At 45.7% G+C, this 27,837-nt stretch overlaps 1 protein-coding gene across 1 annotated transcript; it reads right to left on the bottom strand.

The window, feature by feature from the left end:
* Window positions 1-508: 508 nt before the first annotated feature.
* On the bottom strand, window positions 509-26,029 carry LOC116793366 (hepatocyte nuclear factor 4-beta-like). Its single transcript, XM_032701172.1, has 10 exons — window positions 25,728-26,029; window positions 19,279-19,450; window positions 17,301-17,395; window positions 9,763-9,869; window positions 8,110-8,265; window positions 7,456-7,543; window positions 6,488-6,640; window positions 4,436-4,672; window positions 3,483-3,596; window positions 509-2,456 (listed from the first exon to the last, which is right to left on the bottom strand). Exons 1-10 carry the CDS (start codon window positions 25,840-25,842, stop codon window positions 2,320-2,322), a joined length of 1,374 nt encoding a protein of 457 aa, XP_032557063.1. The 5' UTR covers window positions 25,843-26,029; the 3' UTR covers window positions 509-2,319.
* Between the last annotated feature and the right edge of the window lie 1,808 nt (window positions 26,030-27,837).

The raw sequence follows: 27,837 nt of genomic DNA, 5'->3' as shown, positions 1-27,837 counted from the left end.
CTTAGAAATAGGTAAGACTTAGTAAAGTCAGGTAGTAACCTGACATGCACCATTCTCATAAGCAGTGGCATCTTGCCCAGCCACTGGAATATTCTTAAATAATGGCTTGGAACCTCTTTTGTGAACAAAATCATGATTCTAATAAATCTAATGAAATAGCCACTTCCAAGGTATGTTTGCATAAGAACATTGGTTTGATTTACAGTGGGGTTTGACATAGGGAAGCCAGAAAGGGGTTTTTGCTGTGAATCTATTTTGGGCCTTAATGGAGTAAATTATTCTTGCTGCAACCAGCTGAACAGTGGGGGCTGAATCTGATATCCACTGGTTCCTCGACAACTTTATTCTATAATATCTTAGATTGTTAACTCCATCAGTCTCAGTGAAAGCTGGGCTTTGCAGCCATAGATGATTCTTTTTTATGAAAAATAATTCCCAAAGCTATTTGCATTGGAGAAATCAGTGGAGAACCTCGGGAAGGGTTTTGAATGAAAGACAAAAGGCAAACTGTCCATATGAAATATGAGAATATGGAATTTATTTCCCCCCTAGATTTATTTTCTTACCATTAACGAGTATAAATGTACATTTAATGTCTTGAAAAGGAATGTAATCGACCTGCTGGAGGAACCGGGAGCAATGTTGGCTCGGTGCAGTTGCATCTGTCATGCAGCAGGAATGCTTCCAGGGGAACCTGCTTTCCAGACAGGGCTGTTTCAAATGGAAGTTATCAGCATATAATGTCGGATCAAATTCATCACAGGCAGGAGAAAAATAAAACATTGTGATCCAGGTGAAATTCAACCCAGTCTTTGATGGTTTTCAGATCTCTCTGGTGCTGTAGAATGGCAACACTAAATATCTCCCCAAGGAATGAATACTGAGTGTTCCACTTCTAGTGGAAGTTCAGATGCTCTTCCCAGCTTCTCTTTCAATTGATAAGATCCCATTTCCATGGTGTTCTCCCCCAAGGAGCTCCAAGTGCTTCAAAAAGCCACCACTGGGCACCTTCATTTCAGTTTTGCCCTGAACAAGGCCATGCGTGGGTTGGGATTTTATCCAGTGGGACAGCACCAAGAGTTTTCCATCATGTCCTGATGTTCAGTGTGGCCACTCCTGCTCCCTCCAGAGCTGTCTGACAGAGGTCATTGTACAAATGAGCATAAGTTTTGTAGAACTCTGATACTCTGCTTTCCAATGAAGTCTCATTCATTAAAATCCACTCCACAACACAAATACCAGGCTTTAGGAACACTTGAGGCTGTACAGTCATGGTTGGGCTTATTTAACCACCTGTAACATGGTTAATGGTTGGCCACCTACCACTGATTAAGTTTTACATTAAGTGCATAAACACCTAATGCTTTAAATACAGTTTTTACTAAGTGGCTCACGGAAGATCTGCCTCTTCCTTTTTTGGCTAATTTTGAGCTCTGAAGTTTAGGTTGCAGATACTACAAAGAAACAGGAAACTACAGCAAAATCATATCTGTGTACGGGAAAAATGTGTTTGGGGGCATTTTTTGTTGTGTGTGTTGCACAAGGCAGGGATTGGGTAAGTCAACAGCTCCTTGAGCTGAGGGTTTCCCAGACCAGCAGCCACAGAGTGGGGCGGAGATCTTTGCTGCCCACTTGGAGCTGTGGTAGAAGTGCTCACAAAGTAGAAGGTCCATCAAATGACTTACAACTGGGCTCCACATATACTGGGAATGATGGAAAATGACAAAATGTTGGCATTCCTGATCATAAATAATAACTAACCAGCATTAAATGTTGGCTGGCCTGTGTGGAACAAGGCACCTCTGTGTGGAATAAGAAGCGTTTGGCCTGGTAAAGGTTATGAAGATGTTCCTAAAGCTTAACGTGCAGCAAGAGAAGGGAGTGTAATTAAATTTTTGATGGGAATAGACCTTTCCATAGCAATTCTGGACACGCTGTGCATGTTAGTGATTACCAGGAGCTGTGCAAGGCACTTGTTTGGATGAAGAAAGTGGCTGAAGGCTTTAAAAGGGTCGTGACCGCACCAAGCAAGGCGATAACAAACGCAATCAGAAGCCCTGCTCCAAAGAGCTTGCAGTCTTGGTCCTGCTGGGAAGAGCATGAACCCCAAGCCCTTGTGCAAAGGTGGTGGGAATTCCCAAGGTGAGGATGCTGCTGCAGGCTGGGACCTGGTGCTTGAGTCACGGCCGGGACAGGGGGTGAGCGACGGGTCCGGCTGCGGGCAGGGGGGTGCTGTGCTTTGCCTCTGCAAAGAGAAAGGGCCCGTTTCACTGTCAGCATGGTTTCCACATTGCTCCCAGCTTCTCCTTCCACCTCTCCCTATAAAATCTCCTGCTTGGGCATCACTGTCTGAGGCAAGAGCTGTGCTACGGCGCTGGGTCCTGCGCTAGGGCCTAGTTTATAGTCTTCACTGCCTGTGCTTGTAGAAGGAGATGGAAGGGATGTTTCAGGAGATGCTGTGGGAGAGAAAAGAAACAGAATTAATGTGGACTTGGATGCTGTTCAATAGAGCAGAGCCCAAACGAAGTCAGCAAACCATACTATGAACCAAGGAGCAGGAGTTTGGGGGATGGGGCAGGGGGATCCATCCCAAATTCAGGCATGTTCTGGCATATTCTTCCTTTCTGGCTTGTGAGGAGGCACAGGGTGGGCTGATAAGCACGTGCCAACTCTTCTCAGTATTTTGAACCTGGGAGATGCCTGCAACTGCTTTTCAATCCTTCCTCTCCTCATCAGAGGAGAGCTCAACCTGCAGGCCACTGTACAGCATTTCCAGAACACAGCATCTCCCTAACCTGTGCTGTAAGGTGGCTTAAAAAACTAAATAAGCACAACCTAAAATACATGATGTCAACATTTATATGGCAGAGAAACAAAATACACTACAAGAAACAAGAAACAAAAATACCCTACAAGAAACAAAAATACCCTACAAGAGGTATATGACTGTAACTGGCAGAAGGAGACTGTGTGTGCAAGACATTGTGATTACATGGCAGCAGTTGTTAAGTTACAACTCCTGTTCTACTTTCTTTTTTTAACAGCATGGTCCTGCAGTGGACAAATGCCTTAACCAACAGCCATGGCCTGGCAGCAGTGCCCAGGGTGGTTGAAGATAGTCTTGTATTCAGTTTGACAACAACCAGCTTTACACAGGGAACTCCTACCACTAATAACTACGTGTCCTGTTTTGTGGCATTTTCCAGTGCTGCCCACGACCATAGAAACACACTGTCCCCAATCTTGATTTCTTTTTTTTTTTTTTCCCAACCTTGTGATGTTTTAGTAACATCTCTAAATCTCTCTCGATCGTGCTACCATGTGAAAATCCCAGTTTCTCTTTGGAAGCACGGAAAGGAGTCAGCCAGAGGGGCTGTGAACTTTTTCTCATATAAATAAACTTAAATATCTTTTCCTTAACTGTTTCTCCTGCCCAGCCCCTTCGTTATGCTGACACTAACAATGTGAAGATGGACACCTACGGTCTGGAGCTGTGTGAATCACAGAGTTCATGTTGCTTTGGAGGACGTGTCCTGGCAGCGGTTCCAGGTTGAGGTTGGGAGGTCCTGACTGGTACTGGACATCAACGGTGGTTCCTGCAGAGGAAGTGGGAAAAGACATCATTCTTTGCATAGTTACTGAGAAACCAGATGCTCTGGGCTAAATCTTCTTTATTGAGAGGATGTGGAAGACCTCTGTGGGTGAAGGTTAATGGCTCATCTTTGCTTCCTTCCTGCTCTGCTGCCCTCTTTGCTCTCAGCCTCTCACTGTCTAGGAACAACCTCCAGGGATGTCTGGGCTTTCAACTAATATCCAGCCACATTGTTCTTCTGTCTGTGTGTGTGTCCCAATTGCTGCTCTTATCAGGGTTCCCCATATAGTTATAACTTTTGCATGGTGCTAACAAAGAGTGTTGTCTTCTTGGAAACTGCCTCAGTTTGGTAGAGGGCCTAAAAGTCAAGTGCCCCACTGGTGACACACCACAGATAAAACTTGTCAGATTTTTAGAGCTAGACTGGAAAGAAAGGGCTCTGGGATTGGACTGGAGTAAGAGAGACCCATGTTCAAGCCACAGTTCATGAAGTCATAGAATGGTTTGGGTTGGAAAGGCCTTAAAGATCATCTAGTTTCAACCCCCTGCCGTGGGCAGGGATGCCACCCAGTAGATCAGGTTGCTCAGGACCCAACCCAGCCTGGCCTTGGACACTTCCAGGGATGGGGCAGCCACAGCTTCTCTGGGCAACCTGTTCCAATGCCTCACCACCCTCACAGTAATTTATTCTTAATTTCAAATCTAAACCTACTCTTAGTTTAAAACTATTCCTGTTCTCCCTACCACACATCCTTCAGAAGACACAAACCCAGGCACGAAGCCCTGTAAACAAAAGCTTTGAGATAATCCAGCCTTGGTGTCCTTCATCAGCAGCGTTCGTACCTCCCAGCAGCATCTCCTGCAGCAGACTGTCGATCCTGGCCACTCCAAAGAGCTTCATGAACTGGACCTGCTCTATCATCTGCCAGGTGATGCTCTGCAGGGGGGGCAGCAGGAGGAGGATGTCGCTGAAGCGGCCCCGGGAGTCGTACTGGCGGTCGTTGATATAATCCTCGAGGTTCACCTGCACCTGGAAGCGCATGTTCTTCACCTTCCCGGGCTCACTCAGGCCTTTGCAGTCTGGGGAGGGGGAAAAGGAAGTTAACTGCTGGCCTGTGTCACCAGAGAAGCGTTGCCCTGTCAGTCAGGCTCTGCAGAGGGAAAAGGATGAGATGCAAGTGATCCTCTGACAGAGTCCAAGATCAGGTGATAGATTAGCATTGGGATATCTCACGTGGAATAGGGAAGCAGTAAGGGGAATTTTAGGGGAAACAGTAATTTGAGGGGAAACAATAATTTGAGGAGACTTTGAAGGGAAACAGTAAGAAAATAGAAGCTTGGTTGAAGTGGACATGTCTGCCTACTGCCATTAGTAAAGAGGAAAGATTCAGAAGTTAAACCGTAATTATTCTTCCAACCAAACAACTGACAAGAGGGAAAAATGATACGAAGTTAAATTTTTTGGGTGCCCCAAATTTTCCCCTGAAAACTTTGAGTTCCAACTACTACCACTAAATCCATGCAGTTTTAGTGCCTGTGTATGTTGTAATTACACCTCGTGCAACAACAAATTCTTGTCTCGCTCTCCTGTCTTTGACCTGTGGTCAGTCCTATTTTTCCTATTTTTCATGGGTCACTGGTCCAGCTTTGCTCAAGTAAGTAAATGTGACTTTGAGTAGGGTGAAGTGCTGGGATTTACAGCTTTCCACTGCTGTCTCTGCTGGTATCTAAAACTCAAATTTCTGGATCACTGCACCATTTTCTTCACTGTCTACAAAGAAACCACAGGCACCACGTTTTAGGGCTCACAGTGCCAAGAGATGAGATAAAGTGCTTAACAAATGACTGTATGTCAGCATGCAGCTCTGAGAACGTGCCTGCTTGTTAGCATGAATGAACTTCACTTCTGTAGAGCTTCACAGTATTTCCTTTCAGCTGAAACCTCAGCTCCTCACTGTCACATTGATCTTAAGCTGCACAGAGACACTGATCAGCTGAGAAGGTGATTTGTCAAACTCAATTTGCTAATACCACCCTCACTCTGTTCACTCTTTGAAGAGCTGAAGTTTGTGGTGTTTCTAAAACTCCTGAACCTTGGTTTTGAATCAGCAAATGCAGCAGAAAACAATAATTACTGGAAGATACTCTAATTTCTCCATGTTAATAGATACCAAGGATAAAAGGGCATTGTTCGGGGCTTGGGGTTGTTCCCCTCTCTCTTCTCTGAGCTCCAGGGCAACACACACTGAAGGGACCCCAGTGCTGTAGCAAGAAGTGGTTGTTTGTGTAGAAGCAGCAGTGCCTGGGGAGAGCCTGGGCTGAGAGAGAACCCCCAGGCCTCTGGAATGAGGATACAGCAAAGCTTCAAAACAAGCTGTTGTTTGCCTCTGTGTGTCCCTGTTCTCTGTCCTGTGTGGATCAGCCCTGCCCTGGGCCAGTGCTGGCTGCCAGCAACATCCATTAGCAGATTCCTGATATTTCTGGGTGCCCTGACCAGCCCAGCTCTCTGTGGTTTTTAATGGTGCTTTCTGGACCCTGATAGAGCTCCACTGCTGCTCTGCTGACTCACTTTGCTTATACATAATTCACTACAGGCATATATGTCCTTAATAGTCATCTCCTGCATTTCAGGCTGATGGGCTTTCCCAAAGCCAAGCTAGTGAAGCAGCCAAACTGCTCCAGGGCCTGCAGTCTTGCACATTAGCCTGGCTGGAGTTCTAACTTGCTAAACAGCAAAACACTCAGGAATAGGTCACTTCTGACTGCACTGCTGAGCACTGGCTGTTACAGCACAGGTAGGGTGAAATGCAGAGCTGCTGCCAAGGGGTTTTCCTGGTTATTGGAGGGCCCTCAACTCCTCTCCAAGCCCATCTTGGCAGTCAGGAGGAAGCTCACCTGGATCAAAGAAGATGATGGCTTTCAGACAGGCGTACTCGTTGTCATCGATCTGGATGTCCCGCAAGGGCTTCACCAACTCATCCAGGATTCTGGTGGCCACACGAGCAATTTCCAGTTCTGGGCAGTGCATTGGGATGATGAAATCATTCCCTGGGGAGACAAGAAAAAAATCACCATTAGATGTTGGCTCTAGCTCTGCAGACACGGTCTCAGCCAGCAGTTACCCCAAGGTCTGTTTGCCAGCCAGTCCTGGTGCCCCTTTGCAGCAGATTTCCAGTCTGCAGCTTCCTGATCTGATCCCCAGTTGAGAAGCAAGCCATGGATCTCATTCTTTGGTCCCTAATTATCTCATTTGCACATGTCAGTGCATCCACGCTGTACACAAAGCCTGCTCCACGTTCTGCTCTGCTTTACCCTCCCTTATATCAAGCACCTGTTTGTGAGCAGGGTTGCATCTTTATTTTTGGTGTGGGGTTTTTTTTAAAAAACAAATATATCCCTCCCTCTTTTCTTTAATGTGTGGCTTTCAAGGTCACATTCTCATTTTTCCAAGAACAATCCCACCCATGGTTTCGGTGACAGAGAGCTGCATGACAAGGCAATACCTATGTGCACTATAATTTTTAATAGACCTTTCTGCTAAGCCTTTAAGGACTGATGTCCAAATACCTCATTGCTTGTGTCTTAGCAATTTCAGTTACAAAAATAAGGCAACACAGTGTGAGATGCCAGTTAAATACTGAGGGGGTTCTCATCCTAAATTTCAAAGCACTAAGGGAAGATTTATAAAAATCCCATTGAATTTTCTTGGTGTTTTTTCCACGTCTCCAGACACTTCCCAAGCACTGAGTCTCATCCTGGGTGTGCAGACCATGCCCAGGAGAGGGGATTTCAGGTAGGCAGAATACTTGGCAATGACTTGGGGGAGTGAATTACAAAAGCAGGAGTGGATTTCACTACCTTACCTAACAGCAGAAAATCAGTGTATGGTATGGACCGCTTGGCCACCCCGAGGAGCAAGTGCTCCCCTGCATGGGCTCTGAGCAAGGCAACCTGGAGAGGGCACAGAAGACAGACATAATATTAAATTTGAAAAGCAGGGAAAGGGGTGCTGAGATGTTGCTGTTTAATTAAGTCAAATTTGGTGTTTGCTTAGATCTGTCCGATCTACAGATAAAGTACTATTAAGAGCTAGAAAATATCAGAATATGTTCACTTTGAGAAGTGCTACATTCACAGCAAACTAAATAAGAAGTTGTTTTCAGCTAAAAGAGCAAAGAGGGGCTTGAGTTAGTTGAGTTCTTAGGAAATAAACAGCTTTTACATTCAGCTGCCAGGTACCAGTAAAGGGAAAATCAGTCTTTTTTTACTGGGTCCTTTTGCAGACTGGACTGACCAACCCTATTATATTTAGGGGACTTTGCTACTCAAGTTATTTTTAATTGATCCTTTGGCCTTTATTACTCTTTCCCTCCTGTTAGTTTATCGCTCTGCATAGGGTAATCTGTATATTAATGTCAGATTCTCCTGTTGAAAGGTACGGCTGGGAATTCCTATCCAAGGCTGGGAATTCCTATCAAAGGCAATGGGTTTGCAGGGAAAAGGCTTTTGCATTTTACCTGGTCGTCAAGTGGGAGCTCACAGAACGCTGGGATGTATTTTGCCCATTCCACCAGCACCAGAAGCTGCTGTTTCATGGATTCACACACATCATTGATGGTTGCAACCTTCTTCATGGCAATGTCCGTGCTGTGCACCGGGCTCAGGGATAAATACTGGAAGAGGAACAACCCAGCTGCATTGGGACCAGATCAAAGCTGCTTTCCCACCCTCCAGAGCAGCAATTCATCCTCATGAGGCCCTTGACGACTCGTTTCCCGCTGTGGTTTCACACCCATCTGCTCAGCAGCGTCTCCTATCCAAGCACAGCCCCTGGTGCAGCCTCCACGAGGTGGTGCTCGGTCCCAACACACTCCCCTCCCTCCTCCGCCTCCTTCCCTGCTCTCCAGGCTGGCTCAGGACAAAAATCTGATTAATATTCCCATTCCTAGCAGCATCAGGGCTCAGCTTCCTGTCAATCACTTAACCCAGCCAAATGTATGAAATGCATCCAGCCTTTCTCCTCCAAGTTACTGTCTGGGACACAAAACAGCCTTTTTGATTTCTAAAGGGCTGCTTGGGGGGGGGTAGAGGGTTAAAACATCATTTTTGAGAAGGAAGTGGACTCATTGCTGCATGTAATATGCAACATCTGGATCATATGTTTCAGTGGAAAAAGGGCATTTGCATAAGAATTTAAAGGACACTCAGGGTGAAATTCATGGTGGAACATGAAACGAAAAAGCAATCAGCATTAGCTGAAGCCCAGTGATTTTATTCACATTGTTCTTTCACCCTAAAATTATTACCCTGGTAAAAAAGTTATAAGAGAAGATACAATCAACCATGAGGGAAACATTATGTTTGGAGCAGGACAGAGTGTGCAGCAAGGAGGGATAAACTTCCATGTGAATGCCAGGAGTTTTTAGGGGTGCAGCAAAAATTTTAGGATGAGGGAATAGGGGACCCAGGGTCTGCAACATCCCTAAGCCCTGGAATTTCAGCTTTGTACCTCACACCTCAAAGGCAACAGGGTATCTTATCCTGATAACTCACCAAGGATTTTTCCTCTCTGTTTTTGGGTATCTCTAATGCATTTTCTTCCCTGTGGGCTTGTGCAAGAGCCATCCAAGGACAGAAAGAAGATCCAAAGCCAGTTTTGGCTCATTTTTACCTTGCTTCCTCAATCTCAGGATTACCTTTACCTCAATCATAGGATATGAGTAATTGTAAAAACTGCAACATTAGCTGTTTTGTCTTTCCTTAGACTTTTTCCTCCTTTTCTGTTTCCCAAAGAACTTGATAAGGATTTTTGATTGTTTTCTGTCCTTTTTAATTTAGAATCATTTGACTATGAAGAGGATTCTTTTTTTCTCTGCAGCTGTTCAACTTCCACTTCCCTTTTTGAATTGTAAAACTTCAAAAAAAAAAAAGAGAGATCCTTTCCTTCAACAACTTAAAATACAAGTTCCTTTGTTCTTTAACTGCCTTTCTCTTACAATGAATGCCTAATGATAAAGAACATTCTGCCAAACCATGGCAAAGGCTGAACACACGCGGCAAAACAAAAAATTGAATTAGAAATCCCACCTCAAAAGGTGGAAAACCTGGATGGTTTAGTGGGTTGGAATAGCTGAAGGCCACCTTTGGAGGGCTGTCCCCACATGTCATACCTGCTGTGCCATGGCCTCAGCCTGGGTGAGCACGTGGATGGAGAGGGAGCCGTTGTCCTCGTAGCTGCTCCTGCGGATGCTGATCCTGTCGCGCTCGTTCTGCACGGCTGGGAAGAGAGTGAACAGTGGTGGTGAGAAAATTCCCCCCACAGCCCATGGCTGCTGCTCCTTGCGGTGCATAAACAGGAGTAGACAAGGCTTTAGCACCTGCAAGACACTCCACTCTTGTTGGATGCTGGAATAAGACTGAACAGGCTCTGAGGGAGGGAGGAGACCAAACTCGAGAGGGAGATGAGGCCATCTGGGGGGCAGAGCAACACCTGTGGGATATCAGCTGCTCCCACTGGGTTTGATGCAGCTCAGGGGGAGTTTAGGGATTTAGTGTGAACCCTTTTCACTTGGCAGTGCACCCACAGTGCTGGAGCCCTGGCCTTTGATACCCTTTCTGCCATGTCTGCACTGAGGACTCCTCCCCTGAGCTCCCAGAACAGCAGGATGCTCCTGAGGCTGCAGCTCCTCTTATGGCAGCACCGGAAAACTCACCCTCTAATCCCACCTCAAAGCAGCCTTGAAATGTCCCCTGTCCCTGAGGCATCACAGGTGGTGGTCCCAGGGGACATCTCCACCACTCATGGGCAGCAGGAAAAGTGACTCATTAAGGAAGGTCCAAAGAAAGGAAACAAAATTGACTGATTCCCCCTCAAAACCATTCCTTCAGCCTTGCCCTTCATGCTGCTGATTCCAGTGAGCCTGAAACCCTGACAGCAATGTTGGGGAACAGACCAAGCCAGGGTTTGTCCCCAGCCCAGCTGCCACCCTCTGCAAATCTCTGGAAAATGAGCTGGAAATCAGCTCAGAGTGTCCCAAACTATTACTAAGAGTGGTACCACAGACCCTGGGCACATTACAGGGACCACAGCAGAGTGAACACCAGCCCAAGCTCTTTGCAGACAGAAAGTTATGACCATGCCACAGTGAATTTGAAAAAAACACTGATTTTTGAGACCCATTTCACCCTTTAAACCTTCATTGTCCCTGAAGCACAAAGCCTATCCAGCCCCTTCTCCATCAGCCCTGCACACTGAACATAAGGCGTGGATTGCACTTCAGCAGCTTATTTTTGCAACACGGGCTCCAAGAGCTGACTCGCCTCCACTGCAACCATCAAATGACACAACAGCAGAGAAAAAAGGAGAATTTAGACACAGTCCAATCTGTTTTCAGCATTGGTTTCTCCCCTAAGCCCCGTTGCCTCTGTCCAGCAGTACACAGGGCTGGGGAAAGGAGCTTGAACACAGACTTGGTGTTTTCCTGACAGCTCAGACATCTTGCTACAGCTCAGAAAGGCAGTTGTCAGGTCCTTAAAGCAGAGGGAGCGGGAAGATTTAGCATGTGGTGATAGTGCAACACATCCCTCCTCCTTCATCCAGCAATTCCAGACTCCTTTGGTTTTATTTAGGAGGAGTGACTCAGGCAAAGTTGTCAAAGCACAACTCACTCTGTGCTTTAACCCTTTGGGTGTAGAACGCTGTGGTTCTGTCTCAAAAGTGGCCACTGGAGAAGATTTTTCCAGGAATTATTTTTTTTTTTTTTGCAGAGTCAACAAAATCATGTTGCCATCATTCTTTTGGGACTTTGCCTCACTGCTGGGTCTTGTTTTAGAGCATCACTCTGCACAGGACTCACTCCTGGGAATTCTTGCAAAGGAGGAACGAACGTGGGCACCGTTTTGCCCAAGGAGGGGGAAGGTGGGGTTTTGTCGGCTCATGTCCAGCTGCTGCTCTGTTTTCCTAATCAGTCTCTGATGAAAGGCCAACAAAGTGAAAGGGCAGAACAAGCAGCAGTGACAGAAATCAATATCTCCCCTTATCGGCAGGAGTATTTATTTTCCAAGATTTGGGGCTCAGCCTTGCTGTCAGTCAGGACCTGGCTGTGCCTGGAGGGGGGGGTCTGCTGGGCTCCAGCCACCAAAACCACTCTGTACCTCAGAATCAACCTTGCCCACAAGGGGCTGGATGGTTACATTGATCTGTGACAGAGACAACACACAGACATATTCCTGGAGCCTTTACAAACAATTAGTCATCAATTTAGGGAAAAAACAACTACAGCCGTCAGGAAGCTCCACTAACCCACCTTAGCACCTCCCTGTGCATGGGGGGTGTTCAGCTAGGGACCCTCACCAGCCTGAAGGTGAGGATGGTTATAGGAATCACAAGCTATGATTAATCTTTGGAATGGATTAACCCTTCGTGGCTTCTATTGGGACACCAGGATGATGGGCAGCAGCACCCAGCGCTCAGCCTGACCAAATCTGTGTCATCACTGACTTTTTGGAAAGTCCCCACCCAAACTTCTACACCTGGTTTCATATCAGATGCTCCCCCATGTAGCTCCCAGGGGCTAATGGGGCTCTTTTTGCCCACTTTCAAGAAAAGGTACAAATTTTGCCTTTCCAGCTGAGTTACACATGTTATTTTACATAAGCCCTACAGACCCAGGCAGACTCGGTTCCCAGTGAGAGACTCCTTTAAGAAGCCTCAGCCTGTTTTTCTCCCAGATCTTTTTATGGCACATATTTCAGTGCTTCCCTCATGCTCTGATAAGCTCAATCTTCAAGTGTAAGTGGATGGTACAGACCAACTTTCTCAAGGTGATTTGGGTGTTATCTCTGAAAGTACCCAAGACGTGATGGAATTAGATACAAACGGGAGTTAATGTTTTACCTGCCACAAAAATTTATCTATTACTGCGTGGTAATTATATTGCTATATTTATTGTATTTGTAAAAAGGAAGGGATAGGTCACTAGTGGTGAGGCAGTGGGAGGGCTCAAGGGACGTGCTGGCCCTGGGGGTGCTGGGCTTAGGTGTGATCTTGGCTTTGCATCAGTAAAACTTGGCAAACTTGCAGGAAAGACTAAAACCCTAGTGCTGACTGACTGACTCCCAGGGGCTGCTGTTTCCAGTATGTTTCTGGCAAAAGCTTTGCTCCTCGTTTTTTGTTTCCCCCTAATCTTGTCCTCTGCACATTCCCAAAGCAAATAAACACCATGAGGGGCCACTGCAGCCCCACAAAAGGGGACGTCAGTGGTTGTGAGTCCCCACCATGATCTGGGCAGGGACAGTGTGTCCCCAAGCTGGGCTTTCCCCTTGGGAAGGGAAGAGAGGGTGAGATGATGCCCATGTCTCCCTCCAGGGAATTGTCATTGCTACAGCACGTCCTGACTGTGGAAAGCAGATGGGAAAACAAACATATTCTCCCTGTGACGTAGAGGAGCCCTTGGAGGGGGTTTGTTGTTCAGAGCAAGGCTGGACCCTCCTGCCAGGAGCACATGAAGGATCCCAGACCAACTGCGGGACACGCGGGCGGCTCTGAGCAAACAGCGGCGTGTTTGTGGCATTGCAACAACCCCCTGTGCCCCAAACAATGTGTCCTTGCTGCTTTGCCATCCCAGAGCCTGGGATGAGGAACCTCCAGGGAGTCCAATAAATATGGGCACAGGCACTGGCTGGAAGGGGAGAGCAGCAAACCAGTAACTTTCCACGGCAACTGCGGAGGTCAAAGCCCTGCCTATATGGGAATTAGTGTTTCCATTATTATTCCACTAAAAACATCCTCCTTTAATGCTGGGGGAGTTGGGAATGTATTAATAAATGGCATAGGGAGAGAGCAGGAGGAGGGAGGTGCGAGTGCCCTGTGCCCTTCATTGGTGCTCACAGTGTCTCTGTCTCCACCAACAGATTTACTCCTCCTGCTGCCTGATTAATTTATATCCACAAATAATCTTTTTTCCCCAAGCTGCCTCAGATTTTGTAGGTGTGGTATGTTTTATTTGCAAATAAATCCCAGTGGTACACACACATTTAATCCTTTCATGGGCTTTTGGGGTGATTTATGACTAATGCAGGTGAAGAAGATCCTTTATCTTTTCTATCCTTCTTTGCAATAAACTGCAGTCCAAGTTTCTGAAAGCTGGCAGAAGAGATGTGTAAACAAAAGGTATGAAACAAGACAGAGGTGTTTCAAAACACTAATAAAACTGTCCTATAAACCTGTCCTATTTCACAAAAATGAATAAAAAATAGCTACATACCCTTCCACTGTGTTGTGGCAGTAAGTGATACGATAATTCTTTTTACTTCTGCATGAAACTAAAGGAGTTCATGTACATTCATAAATTACTTTGAAGGGGATGAGGGGTTAAATATTAACCTCTCTTTTTTTTTTCCACCAGCAAACTGAATCCTGACAGTGCAGTGCTGGCATTTCAAATGTCTTCCAGGTTTTTACTCAGCTCCATGTGAGGAGATGACCTGGCTCACTTGAGAAATCACATCCTGCTAATTTATTCAAGGTCAAACATGATCTCAGTGAGATGCTAAAAATAGTATCCTGCTGTTTCCTTTGTGTGTTTAAGTACCTGGTGCTCCCCTCAGACACTGGTGTTGTAGTGACCACAAACCTGTCCTGTAGCATTGAGCAAGACAATGGAAATCAAACCTTCCGTGCAAAGAGAGAAAACCAGGGAGAACAGCCAGAAAATCCCCCAAGCACCCAGACCTCCCTGTGGCACAGTCATGGCCCTAACCACAAAACAAGGATGAAGGAGGGAATCTCTGTAAAAATCTTAAATCCTCATCTTAGAGGTGTTTCAGGAGACCAGAAGGGATTTGTGTTCAGGCAAGCTTTTTGCTCTCCCCTTGTCCCAATTCTGATGATTGATATTAAAGTGAATTCCTGGCACCAAAAAAGTAATTGGGATAGGAGTGTTCCTGAATGAGCTAATTTCTAAGAAGTCTGGGGACTGGACTTTCTACAAGACTCAAGTTTAGGCCCTATCTTGATCTTGCTGGCACTAATGGAACCTGAGTCCCATCTCAATGCACAGGCTTGAAGGTGTGTCTCATATGTGGGGCAGTCTTGGTCCTTTCCTAAGGTAGGATCAAATTCAGAGTATACAAACTAGGCAATCTAAAGATCCTATTGATAATTTTCTTAACAACATCTGCCCAGCTGCCCCAAATGGCAAACCTCTCCTGACACAGTTTAAAGCTAACTCAGGTATCTACATCACAGGGATTTTTCTTTAGGCAGAAATTTCCCTTCTACTAGGTTATATAACACTCTGAAAAATCTTATCCACTAGAATTGTTTCCAAAATGGAAATAAAAAAAAAAAACAACAGAGTAAAAAAAAAGGAAGATCCAAAAGTGTCACATCATGTCTTACAACACAGGAAGACCGGAAAAAAAAGATCACTCTGGATTCAAAATTGCAGTTTATCAGTTAGTTTTGCTCGGGAACAGCAAGTTCTCTAACACTGCACACACAGACACCGAGCAGTGGGTCAGTGGGGCACCCTCAGTGTGAGGGTGACACAGCCCTGGCTCACTCCATCCCAGGTGTATTTTCCCTGGGAAAAGGATCATTTCCAGCTTCTTCCCCGCTGCCATGGGTAAACAATGCTATTACCACACCCTGGGAAGTCTGATTGCTGTTACAGGGGCTGGCTCGGAAGGGATGTGCCAGGGAAAGAGTGTCAAGCTCTTGGTTCACAGAGCACGGCGAGTGTGGATGTCATCACTGCCACCTCCCAGCACAGACCTGTGCACACTGCCAAAAGGTTTTGTACAAATATTTGTATCCTCCTAATAGAACTCCATCCAAGGCATGGCTTCTCTTTTTCCCTCAAGCTTCGCAATTCTGTTTAATATTAATCTAGAACCACCCCAAGGCAAACAGCTGTGTTCTTTTTGCGCACACAATTGTGCAAGAAAATTTCTTTCCCACTCCTGCACACGTGCTTGGGATATAGCTCTGGTCAGCTAAGCTGATTTCTGCAAAGCACTTGCTCAAGGTGCTTTAAAATCTTCCTTCCCAAACACATGAGCAGTCTGTGAGCACACAACCTGACTGTGCACTCATAAAAGAGTTTCAAAGAATGTGACCATGTGGAACTTGAAATGATTCATCTTCCATCAAGCTGCAATCAGTGATGAAGGCCTGAGCCAAGGTTTTATAACTTTTACCATAAAACCCAATAAAAATCATGCTTCAGCTCAAAGAATGGAGCTGATAACCAGATTTCAGCCTTTCCAAGTGCTGGAGCTGCATCAGCAATCGGCTCTATCCTCATCTAGAATTGACCAGATCAGCTTTGGTTTGGCCTTAATTAATTTAAACTCTAATTACTTTTTCATCTGCTGTATTTACTTCATTTGTCCTGAAATAAACCAGTAGGCATTTTTGCTACATCCATGACTTATGCCAAATTTCAAGACACTCTTCTCCAGGAAAACATATGGTCAGAACATTGGAAAGATTGTCTCATCACCACTGAAATCTTATGAATTACCAGAAAAGAGTGGCAAATTTCCCCTTGGTTTCAGTGGGACCACAGTTTCACCCCTTGAGTGAACTCAGTGGCATGGAAAGAAACTCTCAAGCTCCTTTCTACCTCCTTCATCCTTCAGCTGTCAGTGGGTTGGAAAACAGCACAAATACAGGGTGGAGAGTGTTGAAACCACCACCCAAACACCGACATGTCACGGGGATGTACCACCCACTGTGGGTTGGGTCTCCACTTTGCTGAGCACTCAGTGGACAAGCACGAAAAGCTTGGAATCAGTAAAACAGTATTATCCACGCTCTCCCACTATGAAGACACTAGATGAGCAGGGACCAGAAATGCTGGGATAGGTCCCAGACTTTCCCAGAGAAGCCGGATATAGGCACAAGTTAACAGAGTGGGTTTTCTCATGCTCAGCATTAGTCCCTGTGACACTCAGTGTTTCCTCCAGTGTTTTGAAAGGGCACTTGATGGTCACTGGTACCCAAACCTACAAAGCTCCACCTCCTTCCTAAATACAGCCAGTGGGAAGTGCAGCAAAAGGCCAAGCTTGGATTGGCCCTTCAGTACTGGTGCTACTGGTGGCTCATGGCCATGCTGTAACCACCACGAGGACAGAATAACTGAAGGGCACATCCCTGCTCGGGGGACACCTGAGTCACCTCCTCCAGGAGCTCTGCCTGTGTGCCCTGTGCCACCAAGGACCAGCTCTGCCACTGAAAGGATCATGCCCAGGCTGTACCTTGCCCTGAGAGTTGCAGGAAGCTACACGAGCATCAGCCAAGTTGACCACACCATCTGAGGTAGTCAATTGATGGCATTTATGAGAATGGCAGATCCTCACTGAGATTGGCACAGCTGGGATTAGGAGTCACACTGGCAGGTATGGAGAGAGGAAACTGCTGCTCTAAAGCACTTAGAGACCAAATAAACCCTGAGGAAGCTCATCCCTTTCCCAGCACTACTTTCCAGCCTCCCAGGAGAGGTGAATAATGTCACCAGGCTCTCATTGAAATTGAGATAAAATGGGAAAGGGGGCTTTCAGCCACAACAAAAAAGTCTCTCACTGCAACAAAAAAAAGCATCATCTCTCCAGCCAGGGCTGCTGCTGTTCTCCACAATGCTCTGCACTGGGAGCAGGATCTGAGACAGAAACAGGCAGTTTGGAAATGTCTCTTTGCACCTACCTTCTTTCTTCATGCCAGCTCTGAAGCACTTCTTCAGCCTGCAGTACCTGCACTGGTTCCTCTTGTCTTTGTCTATCACACACTGTCGGCTGAACCTGGGAGGAGACAGGAAAGAAAACATGGAGCAACCAGCCTGGCATCTGCAACCCCCTCACACTGAGCACCCTCAAATACAGCCCCAGACCTCCCTGATCTTCTTCATGGACCTAGAGAAGAGCCAGAGATTTGCAAGAAATGGGTTGGATCAACACTGGCTTGGCCCAGCTCCTCATCTTCCCCAGCGCTGCTCCTGTCAGATGGGAGCGCAGCGACTTCAGACCACACACCCTGCAGGGACTGGGATGGCTTTGGCTGTGAAAGCATGACTGTGACTGGAGCTGTGCTGCTGTAGGAGCTCCATCTCCCACTTTCAGACAGTTTTTGGGTATTTAGTGTTGGGGTTTGTCTGACTTCCTTGTTATCTGTCCCATTTCATGTACAATAACTGCATTATGGACCACAAGTCCTTTGTGTCTGTGGCCTTGTTTTGAGGCACGTGGCCACCTAATTCATCCTCATTTCTCTGGGGATTTAGGAACATCTGTGCTGTTCAAGGGGTGGCCCAGGCAGACTTGGCAGCTCTTGCCATGTTGGTTGAAGCAATGGAAGAGGAATCTGCCGTGCAGAGAGGAGATGACAGGGGTTGCTCCGGGAGCATCACCAAGTTGTAAATGCAGGGGCAGTTTCCCAGACTAGTTAAAAGCCAAAGGTACAAAGGCCCCAAGACTTTTCAGTTACTTCATGTACCCGAGCTCCGAGCTGGGCTGAATGCAGCACCAAATAAGGACTTGCAGACAAGCTTGGTCATTTCCTTGGCTTTGTTGCTGTGGATCTTCCCTGAGCTGCCAAATATCACAGACATTCATGGATTCCTGGGAAGGGGCAGCAACTCCACTCCCAGGAGACTGATAGCTGAAATTCCAAAGAAACCAGTAGTAGTTGTAGTCTCCTCCCTCAGGAATCCCACGGTTCGTGGGATGGGCACCATGTGGGTGGACACTGCTGCCACCCCAGGTGTCTTTCATGGCTGGTGTGCCCTGGAGTGATAAGGACACCAGGAACATTTTGAACAATTAGGATGACTCACACTGGAAAAATTTGGAATGCCCCTAGAGGAGGAAGAGCTTTGGAACAGAAAGAAAACTTCAAGGTTTTAATTAGAGATGAAGAATTTGAATGTATTCAGGTTTGGGGTTTTTTTTCCTTTTCTCCTGTGCTAAAATAAACACCATTTTCCTAAGGTCAACCAAGATAGTGGATTTATAATTTATAGCCTTCTCTTGCTCAAAAAATCCTCTCAAATGCATACCTGTGCCAAAGTGGATGTGAATCATCTCTGGTCCACGCTCATTTCTCAGAATGATCATACAATCACCAGTGATATGTCAGCACACATCATTTATTTTATTTCAAAACACAAATGGAGATGCTGTGAGGGGAGGGATGTGTGGAGGCTTTGGAGGTGACAGACTCTTGGATGCTTGTTGTTTTTTACAGGGAAAATCAAGAAAAACTGCTTTTGAGATGAAAACTCTGGAGCTTTGGTCCTTTGCCACTTTGGTTTCCCCTTGCTGGGCTGTGACAAGGTCATGGCGTCACTCCACACTCAGGGCCTGTATTTATGTATTTTACACACCAGTCAAACCTCAGGTCTATGAGATTCCTTGATTTGCACCATGGGGAAAGCAGTGATGCTGAATTCACTAAAGGGATTTCTCAGTACCACAGAAGGCCTCAGGGTCCAAGACGAGCTAGGACTGAGTTTACTCCTCGTCTCCCTGTCCTCCAGCCACAAACCAAACTACAACCCTACTGCTGGCACCCATGGCCTGGCAATTTGGCATTTGACGCGGTGGCCTCTTCGTTCAACCTGATCTCTCCACCCCAAATCATTCACAGCGCCCAGAAATCGCATTTTAATCGCAGCGGGGGCAGGTACCTGCAGGAGTAGACGTGGTTCTTGCGGACGCTCCTCCTGAAGAAGCCCTTGCAGCCGTCACAGCTGGAGGCCCCGTAGTGTTTGCCGGTGGCCCGGTCCCCGCAGATGGAGCACAGGGAGCTGACGCCGTTGGGGAGCAGGTTGGTGTTTGCTGATTCAGCTGCGATGGCCTCTGTGGGCAGAGAACAGGGACCATCAGACTCCCCCCTGTGATGGACACCAGAGCCAGCCAAGGGGCTTTGTGCAAGCAAACAGCACCGAGCCAGCCCCACATGCGCTAGGAAAGCCTCCAAACTGATGGTCGTGCTCTTCCCAACCTCACCTGAGAGTAGTTCAGCTGCTTGGCTTCTGCCATCAACATTTTCCTTTGCTTCGGTGAACAGAGGGATTTCAAGCTGCCTAACCCAAACTGCTTGTGAGGATTTATCAATCATCACTACTTTCTTTTGATAGATTTAGAGAAACTTCACCTGGATGTGAGATACATGTTTTTGAGGGATGGAGAGCCACCTCCTCAATTAGCCACCAGGAGAACATGGTTCAAAGCTGGTGTCTGCAGAGGACAATGGACAAAAACTCCTTAACTTGAATAAATAGAAAGCAGAGAAGAGGTAGCAGAGGCACAAAGGATGAACATGCAATGACAGAGGTGTTGGAGATAAAAGGCTGCTCTTGAGAGCTCCTCTGCAGCTGAAAGGCAGAGACAGCAGCTCCCAGAGGGATCACTTTAGTTCTAAGTCTGGTTCCTGCTCTGAAATTCCCTCTGAAGAGCTCATTGCTTTCCACTGGAAAGCAACAGAGGTGTGCAAGAAGATCAGCCTTCTAAATTGGGGACCTAAAATTAGGTCATATGAATGCCCTCTGTCATGTCCTCCATTTGCACCCCCTCATTTGGGGCAGGAATAGCTCTGCCCCTGCCTGCCCTGGGCTGTGTGTACACACTGCTGATGACTCCCCTTGGAACCTCTCCCTTGGCTTTAACCACCAGACTCTCTGCCCTCTTAATCCTCCTAATTTGAGGCACAGCCTGGGGATGGAAAAATAAGGAGACACTTGCGAAGACGCAGATGAGTGTTTACATCTCACCAAGAGGAGGAATATTTGTGGAGTCTGCCCTGACCTGGGCACTCACTGCAGGATGGTTTTATGAATTTATCACACCTCTGGGAGCAGGTTCTGCACTCCAGGGGATCTGATCTCGTGCTACAGTGACCTTGGAAAAGTCTCAGAGACAAAGACACGTCCTGACGTGTCTCTGGGATGACACAGAAAAGATGGGCAGGGATGAGGAAAGCTCAGCTGATGTTGTATTGAGCAATGAGAAATTTTTGAGAAAATTACTCAAAGGGGAGGAATTGTCATCTGGTCTGGATAGCCCAGAGGGAATCTTCTAATCCATAAGGCGTAAAAATAGCCCTGGGTAATCCACACACGACGTGTATATACAGAGAGTGAGAGAAGGCTATTTTTGTGTATGAATACACATCAAAAATTTATAGTGAAAATATTTGCTATGCAGTGAAAGTTGTAATCAAAAGCCCCCCAAAAATAATACAGCCAATAAAGCTTTAGTTTTTCAAAAACTGGAAAGTTTTTTAGCTAAGGCTGAGACTAAGACATTTTTAGCTAAGACTTCACAAATGCAAAGGTCAGAATTCCCCTCAGTCCCTAAAAAAAACCCTTTTGGTCTTTATTCACCTTCTGATGTATGGATGAATAAATAAGTAGGTTGTAGCATTATGGGAGCAACATGACAGGAAAGAATGACAGTATTAAAATCATTCTCAGGTCATAATGACAGAAACTGAGATTCAGTTGTTCCCAAAATCTGTGTAAGATGGTCCCAGCTCTGACATTTGTCAGTAAGTGACAGTTGGGTCCTTTGGGAACATTACCTACATCAGAGCTGTTTAATGGTAATTTACATTGATTTTTAGGGGTTTTTTTGCAATGATTTTTCATTTTATTTTACTTAATAACTCAGTATTAAATGAGCTGCACTACAATATTCCCTTGAGGATAACTGTGCTGCTGAACATATGTGCATCTGTTGTTCCATCTATTTTTTTGAAGGAGCACATGACCATAAACAAACGTGCTGAGTGTGCTGGATTCCATTTAAAAAAATTGCACAACAAAAATAAAGATAAGAAGGCCAATTTCCTCTTAGCTCCACTCGTGCTTTCTCTAGTGACTTCAGGGGAATCAAGCCAAGGTCATCCAGTTTGGGTCTCAAATGGACCTCCAGTTCCTGATGCTGGAAAGTTTTTACTCACCAGAAAAGACTTTTTTTCCTTTGTGTAAGACATTGGAGGAGCTGCTGGCTGATAGAAGGAAGAAATTAAAAATCTGGTCTTAAACCAAGTATTACTGGACGAAGGACCATCAGCACTGTGTGTGTGAGGGCCCATGGAAATTAGTAAACTAAATTTTGTCCTCACTTGTACCCGTGGAAACACAGACAAACTGCAAGTGAGTTGGGTGTTACACAGCTGAAAGTTCAGTCCCTGCTCAGGAGCCATGTGTCCTTTTCAGCTTGGCTGAACATGAACAGAAATAATAAAAAAGAAAAAAAAATACACATTAAAGAAAAGGAAAGCCCTAAGCCAGAATGCACATGTTAATTATGACGATAAATTTTAATTACAAAATCCTGTCACCAATCAGCTATGAGTTCCAAGTGAGAATTAGCTCAGAGAAGAGCAAAGGCACAACTGGTATCCCACACACCAGAAGAATATTTTGATGCAGCTTTCAAACCTGTCCGGTATTTGGGGAATTCTGGATTTTCCCTGGATTGACCACTGTGAGAAAAGGCAGAGAAAGGTCAGGATCCATGCCAGCACAGCCCTCTGCCTGTGAAATCTGCTTCCTTCACTCCATCCCTGCCTGACACCAGGTGATCACCTGCTCAGGGCTTCATTTCCCACGCTGTGCCTCTTTGCTACCTGGAGCTCAGCACCACCCAGAGCTGGGCTTGGGGGACACTAGGATGGATCTGACCAGGACCCACCTGGCTCACAACAACTGTGCCAAGCTCACAACTGTCCTCACCACCTTAGAAAGGGATGTTGAGAGTTATATATTGGTTATAGATGCTCATCACCATGGTAAACAGAACAGTTCCTAAACCATGCCACAATGCCTCTGGAATTTCCACTGGAGAGATGCAAGTGATTGTGTTCTCCACAAAGAGACCATAACTCCTCTTGACCTTGTGTGGACCCCAGGTTGAGCTGAGGACTGGTGGTTGTGTCCAGGCTTCTCACTAGGACTGGTCCCAAGGTCACTGGCAGAAAAATCTGAATTTCAAACATTTTTTGTGAGTGATATATGATCAGTGTGCAGGTTGGAAGTTACATTCCTAATGCTGATGAGAGTATCCCAGTGGCTTCACCAGCTTTGGGATCAGCCAAGCGCACAACCAAAATACATCCCAATTTTTGGTATCTGCTGCCTCTGTTTGTAAGTCATTACCTAACCAGTGCTGAAATGGAGATGCCAGTTTTGCAGTGATAGGAAATGATAGTGAGGATGTTCTCGTGATATCTGGCCAATTCCTGCTTTTCCTTTCAGCTGTATTACTGGTTACATCTCTTCTAGATGCACATTGTATAAAAGAGAATGGTCTTGCAATGCTTTCCAAAATGGCTTTTGCTTTAATCTACCCAGGAGTCCAAGCCAGTCTTGGTGCACGTAATTTGCAGCTAAGAAATCCCTGAATTCCACGTGCTGGGCTAGAACGTGAAGAGATCCCCAGTGTGGGTTTGCACACACAGTCAAAGTTGGTGGCCAAAGCCAGCATTGCAACATCTGTGCACACAGACGTAGGGCAGGATGGGGGTTAGCACTGAAACTCAGGCAGGTCAGTGGCTTTCTACAGCAGCTTTTAGCAAATACGAGGGGTTTTGAGATCTAAAACATAGCTTTGATTTAGCGTTCCCAAATCCTACAGGAACAACGATGAAGAGACCAGCCAGAAAGGCCAGAGCTCCTCCCAGGCACAACCTGCAGCTTGAGGGACGGCCAAGCACTGCCAAAACATCTCTGGTGGCTTTTTTGTGGTCTGAATTGGGTCAGCAGCGGGGCTGGGAAAGGTGTTTCACCAACCCTGTGCCAAAGTCCCAAGGATCAGTGTGGTGATTGAGTGCTGAAACAGGAAAACGAGCTCCACCGTGGGAGAAAACACTCTCTCAACTAAAGAATGAGTGCAGAGTTGCAATAATGCTTCATACTTTAAGCAAAATGAGACAACTCTGACAAAAGTATGAGGAAAGGGGTATTAACAGCACATAAAAACTAAGTGAGAATATGGCTTGTAACACCAGCCAAGGTAAAGGAAAGAAGTTTGTACAGAATGGGAAAATTTCTGCTGGTACAACACATATTTTATAAAGGAAAGAGGGAATTAGCGTTGATTTTTGTTTGTTTCCTTTTGCCGTTCTTTCTATTTAAACCAGACAATTTGTTATATTCCTCCCATAATGGATTCTATTCTTTATTTTGAATTAGTCTCAAAATATCTGGCAAAATATGGGCTACTTAAAGGTGGAAAATCCAAAACACCTCTCTAGGCAAATCTCAGACCAACAGCAGCTTCCTGAAGCAGAAAGCTCAGAACCCAAGATGCTCCACAGCACTAATCAACCCAAATTTTTGATAATGTTCCACACAAGGAAAGAGTTGGTTTCAAGAAAATATTCTAATTTTCAGATTTGAAATTGTTCAGAGTGTAAGAATCCATTACAATAAATATTGCATCCCTTCCTGTTCATGTTAATAGAGGGTAAAGCTGCCATTAGATTCAGTAGGGGAAAAAATACACACAAGTCTTGGGAAAAATATGGCTTAAAACAATCCAGCATAATTGTAAAAGTACCTAAAATGAGATTATTTCCTAACAAATTTTAAATTATTTCTGAAGCTAAGAGGGAAGTGTGATTTTGAGTTACCCCTGGGAACTGAATTCAGCTGGTAGGCAATATATTTCCATGCATGGACATTTCAGGTCTTTTTTGAAGTTATTTTTACAAACTGTAGAAGAGGACACTTACCCAAGACAAACAAGCTAATTTCAAAACAGCTCGTTCCCGAGAGAAGCAGTTACTCATTAACAGCTCAACAAATAACACAATCCCGATCTCGATAAAGTTCAGAAAAGACTCAACCTGTCAGTTCCACTGCATGAATCACCAGAGAGCCCCAAACAGGCTTTCGTGGTTCATTTGCAAAACAATTTTGAATTTTGAGGAAATCTGTACCACTTCAAAAAGTGAAAAGCATCTTGTTGTTCGGCAGCAAGCGACAAAGAGAAACATCTGTGTTAAATATAATTTCTGGAGTAGGATAGGAGGAAAGGAAAACCTTTCTGCAAGGATAAGAAATAAGAGCCAGTCTATCTGCAGCTGGCAAAAATATATATTTAGTTGGAGACAGCCAGAGCTTTATTGAAGTCAAACTTAAATTCAAATTTCTATGGACCTTTTAACTTTACTATCCCTCTGCGTCCCACAATAACAAGTCTAACCATTTTATATTGTGGACAATAGCCCTACTGAAACTCTGATTTCTTTTGATGAGCCAGCTAATGAGCAAACATGAAAATCCCATCTTAATTTCGCTAAGCTCCTTAACAAATTTAATGAAATGCAGCCAAAACTCTCCAAAGGCTTCGTTAACGTTGGGATCTCATTCAGAAACCACCACTCAAACACGGTGGTTTCACGCAATATGACCAAAATGCCCTTTATTTTTACACAGTGAGCAGTTAATTTCACAGAATAGCATTCACTTTATGTCAGAGTAGTTTTGACTGCTCGAAAACTAAGTAACAAAAACTAAATACCACAAAATGAGCTTTATTTCTGTGAACAAAGCGGAAGTCTCTGCCTATAAACACTCCTGCCTCGCAGCCAAGTTCTTTTGTGCCATAAAAACTGTTGGACCATCTTAAAAATACAAGTAAAGTAATGATTTGGATGTTGTTTCTCAGACTAAGTCCTTAGGAACAACTTGAACGGGACACACGATCATAGACAAATGTCATTTGAGACGACGTGTTTTCCCGAGGATTAAATATCGACCTAAGTCATAGATGGGAATGAAACACGCATTTGAAGGAAGAAATATTGGTATTAACTCCTCTCATAAGCCATACAGGGGGACAGACCTAAGAAGTGCCATGAAAAACTCTACCAGCACTTGCCAAACTCTTCGGGACATGGCGCTCAGCCCACCAAGGAAAAGAACAACTCAGAATGGCACCGGCAAGCGAAAGGGTCGCATTTCAGCCCAAACACAACCACGGATGCCACAGGTTGACAGATCAGCTGCTTAAATATTACCCCTTCCACCCTTTGCCCCACACCTCCCACCTGTCTTTCCCAGGATCTCAGCTTTGCAACAGAGGTAGTGGAGGTTATTCAAGAGGAAACGAATAAAAATCTTACCGGTGTTATTGGGGAGCACCCGGAGGTTGTCGAATTCCAGCATGGTGTAAGAGGAGTCCAAGGAGTCCACATAATCTGGCATATCCATGTCCATGATGGACTGACAAAGCTTCATTATTACTTGACAACAGGGAGGGAAGTGGCAAAAAACAGCCCTGCTGTCAATCACAGCCAAGGTTTCCTCTGCAAAGAGAGACACCCCGGCCCTTGCGATGACAAATCATTACCCAGCTCTGCCCACAGTCCCCTCCCCGTGCCAGGGGAGAAGGGCCGAGGCCGTTCCCTGTGGTGTGCACAGTCCCCTCCCTTCCCGGGGTGCATCGGTGCTCCCTCCTCCTGATAAGGTGATGTAGATAAGGCCTAGACTCAAACACTTGGATTGCATCTTGGGGTCAACACAGCCCCATTTATGGCTCTTCCTGCACAAACATTTGGAGAAGGGCTGTGCAGAGGTGTTCACACACATGTGTCGCTCTCCCAGGGCACAGCAGTGGTCACGTCAAATCACACCCGTGCCGGTGGCACCTTGCTGGGCTCCCAGCCCCTGGGGAAAGGGTAAGTGATGTCACTTGAGGCTTGTGAGGACAATAAGTCAGTGTCACCAGTGGCTGAAGGCCATCAAGACAGGTCAGCATTGAGAACCTGAGGCATTGCCCTAAGATCCCAACAGTGCTGCACATGGATCACACCTTGAGTTGCTGCTGGAAGGGAAAAATAAGGCTTCATTCCAGCTGTACACATTGTTTCACAGAGGGGAGGTGGAGGAGGTGACTTCTCCTACCCATCACCCACTGCCCCTGCCACCTGTGTCTTCTCCCTCCCAACTCCAGGCAGCCCCAGTGTCCCAGAGCTCCCACTGAGTAGGAGCTGGGTTGTGGTGTGAGTTGTCACAGTGGAAGATTTCAAGAGATGGTAAATGATGAAAATGGAAAAGGCTGGGAGGAACTGGGCACACTCCCTTGCAGATGTGTGGTGTTGAACTGGGCACAGTCCCTTGCAGATGGGTGGTGTTGAACTGGGCACAGTCCCTTGCAGATGGGTGGTGTTGAACTGGGCACACTCCCTTGCAGATGGGTGGTGCTGCATTTCATGCTGACCCGCGCCTTTCTGGGATTGTATTTCCATATTATGGAAATACAATTCCAGTTTTTCCCCGCAGAACTGTCGTGGTGGTTTTGTTTGTGTGTGGTTTTTTGTTGTTTGTTTGTTTGTTTTTTAATTTACTGGATTCCACACAGAAGTTCTTCCCCTATTAAGACTCATCAGCTATACTGAAAATGACTGGAAATAAAACTCAGCCACTCAAAGTGATGTAGCTTGGAGTGATTGGTTTATTCCCGGATTCATCTTCCAGATGCCTTCCCTGACACTACAGTTCCCTCTCCAGTGACGTTGTGTTGTGTCAGAGGGTCTTTCCTTTCCATGAGCTGTTGTGTGAGATCCAGGTCAAGGTCCTGTTGAATCTGGAGGAAAAGAAGTCTTGAGAAACAGGGGAATGTGTTGCCAGAAGAGGAGCCTTGGCCTTCCAAAGAAGAGGACTGCCAGACTGCCTGAACTCTCACTGAACCGAGGAGCAGCCCAGCCCCATGTACCCTATAAAGCTCCAAACAGCAAGAAATATGCCTAAACTGAGTTTTTAAGAGTCTTATTTATATTAATTTTGATTTAATCCCCAATTCATTTTTATTTTTAATGTATTTTTTCACACCCTGGGGATTTACAGTGGACATTGCAATGGGTTAACTGGAGATAGGCTTTTCCTCTATAAAGCTTGGGTACAGGAGCACTTAGCTTTGCTTTCTTATCATTTCTGGGGCATAAAATAATTTCATGTGCCACAGATATTTTCTTTTTCCTCCTTTCCTTTTTTAAGGACATGCTGTAACTGGCGGTGCACAAATGACTCCTTGGTTAGATAAGATGTTATGTTTTTATCCTTGGACTGTGTCCCCAGGCCCTCAGTAATGCCAGCATCAGCTAAGTTTGCATCTGATTAGTCGTTCTTGTCTCTTACTCAATGTCAGCCTTGATTATGCCCATTAATCTGGCACTTTCCTTTTTTTTTTTAAACTGAGCTATGGGCACAATCCTGCCTGATCCCCAGCACTCT

Source organism: Chiroxiphia lanceolata, chromosome 13 (assembly GCF_009829145.1).
Source record: "Chiroxiphia lanceolata isolate bChiLan1 chromosome 13, bChiLan1.pri, whole genome shotgun sequence".
NCBI lineage: Eukaryota > Metazoa > Chordata > Aves > Passeriformes > Pipridae > Chiroxiphia > Chiroxiphia lanceolata.
The sequence above is the reverse complement of the archived record's forward strand: the minus strand, read 5'-3'. Positions and strand labels throughout refer to the sequence as shown.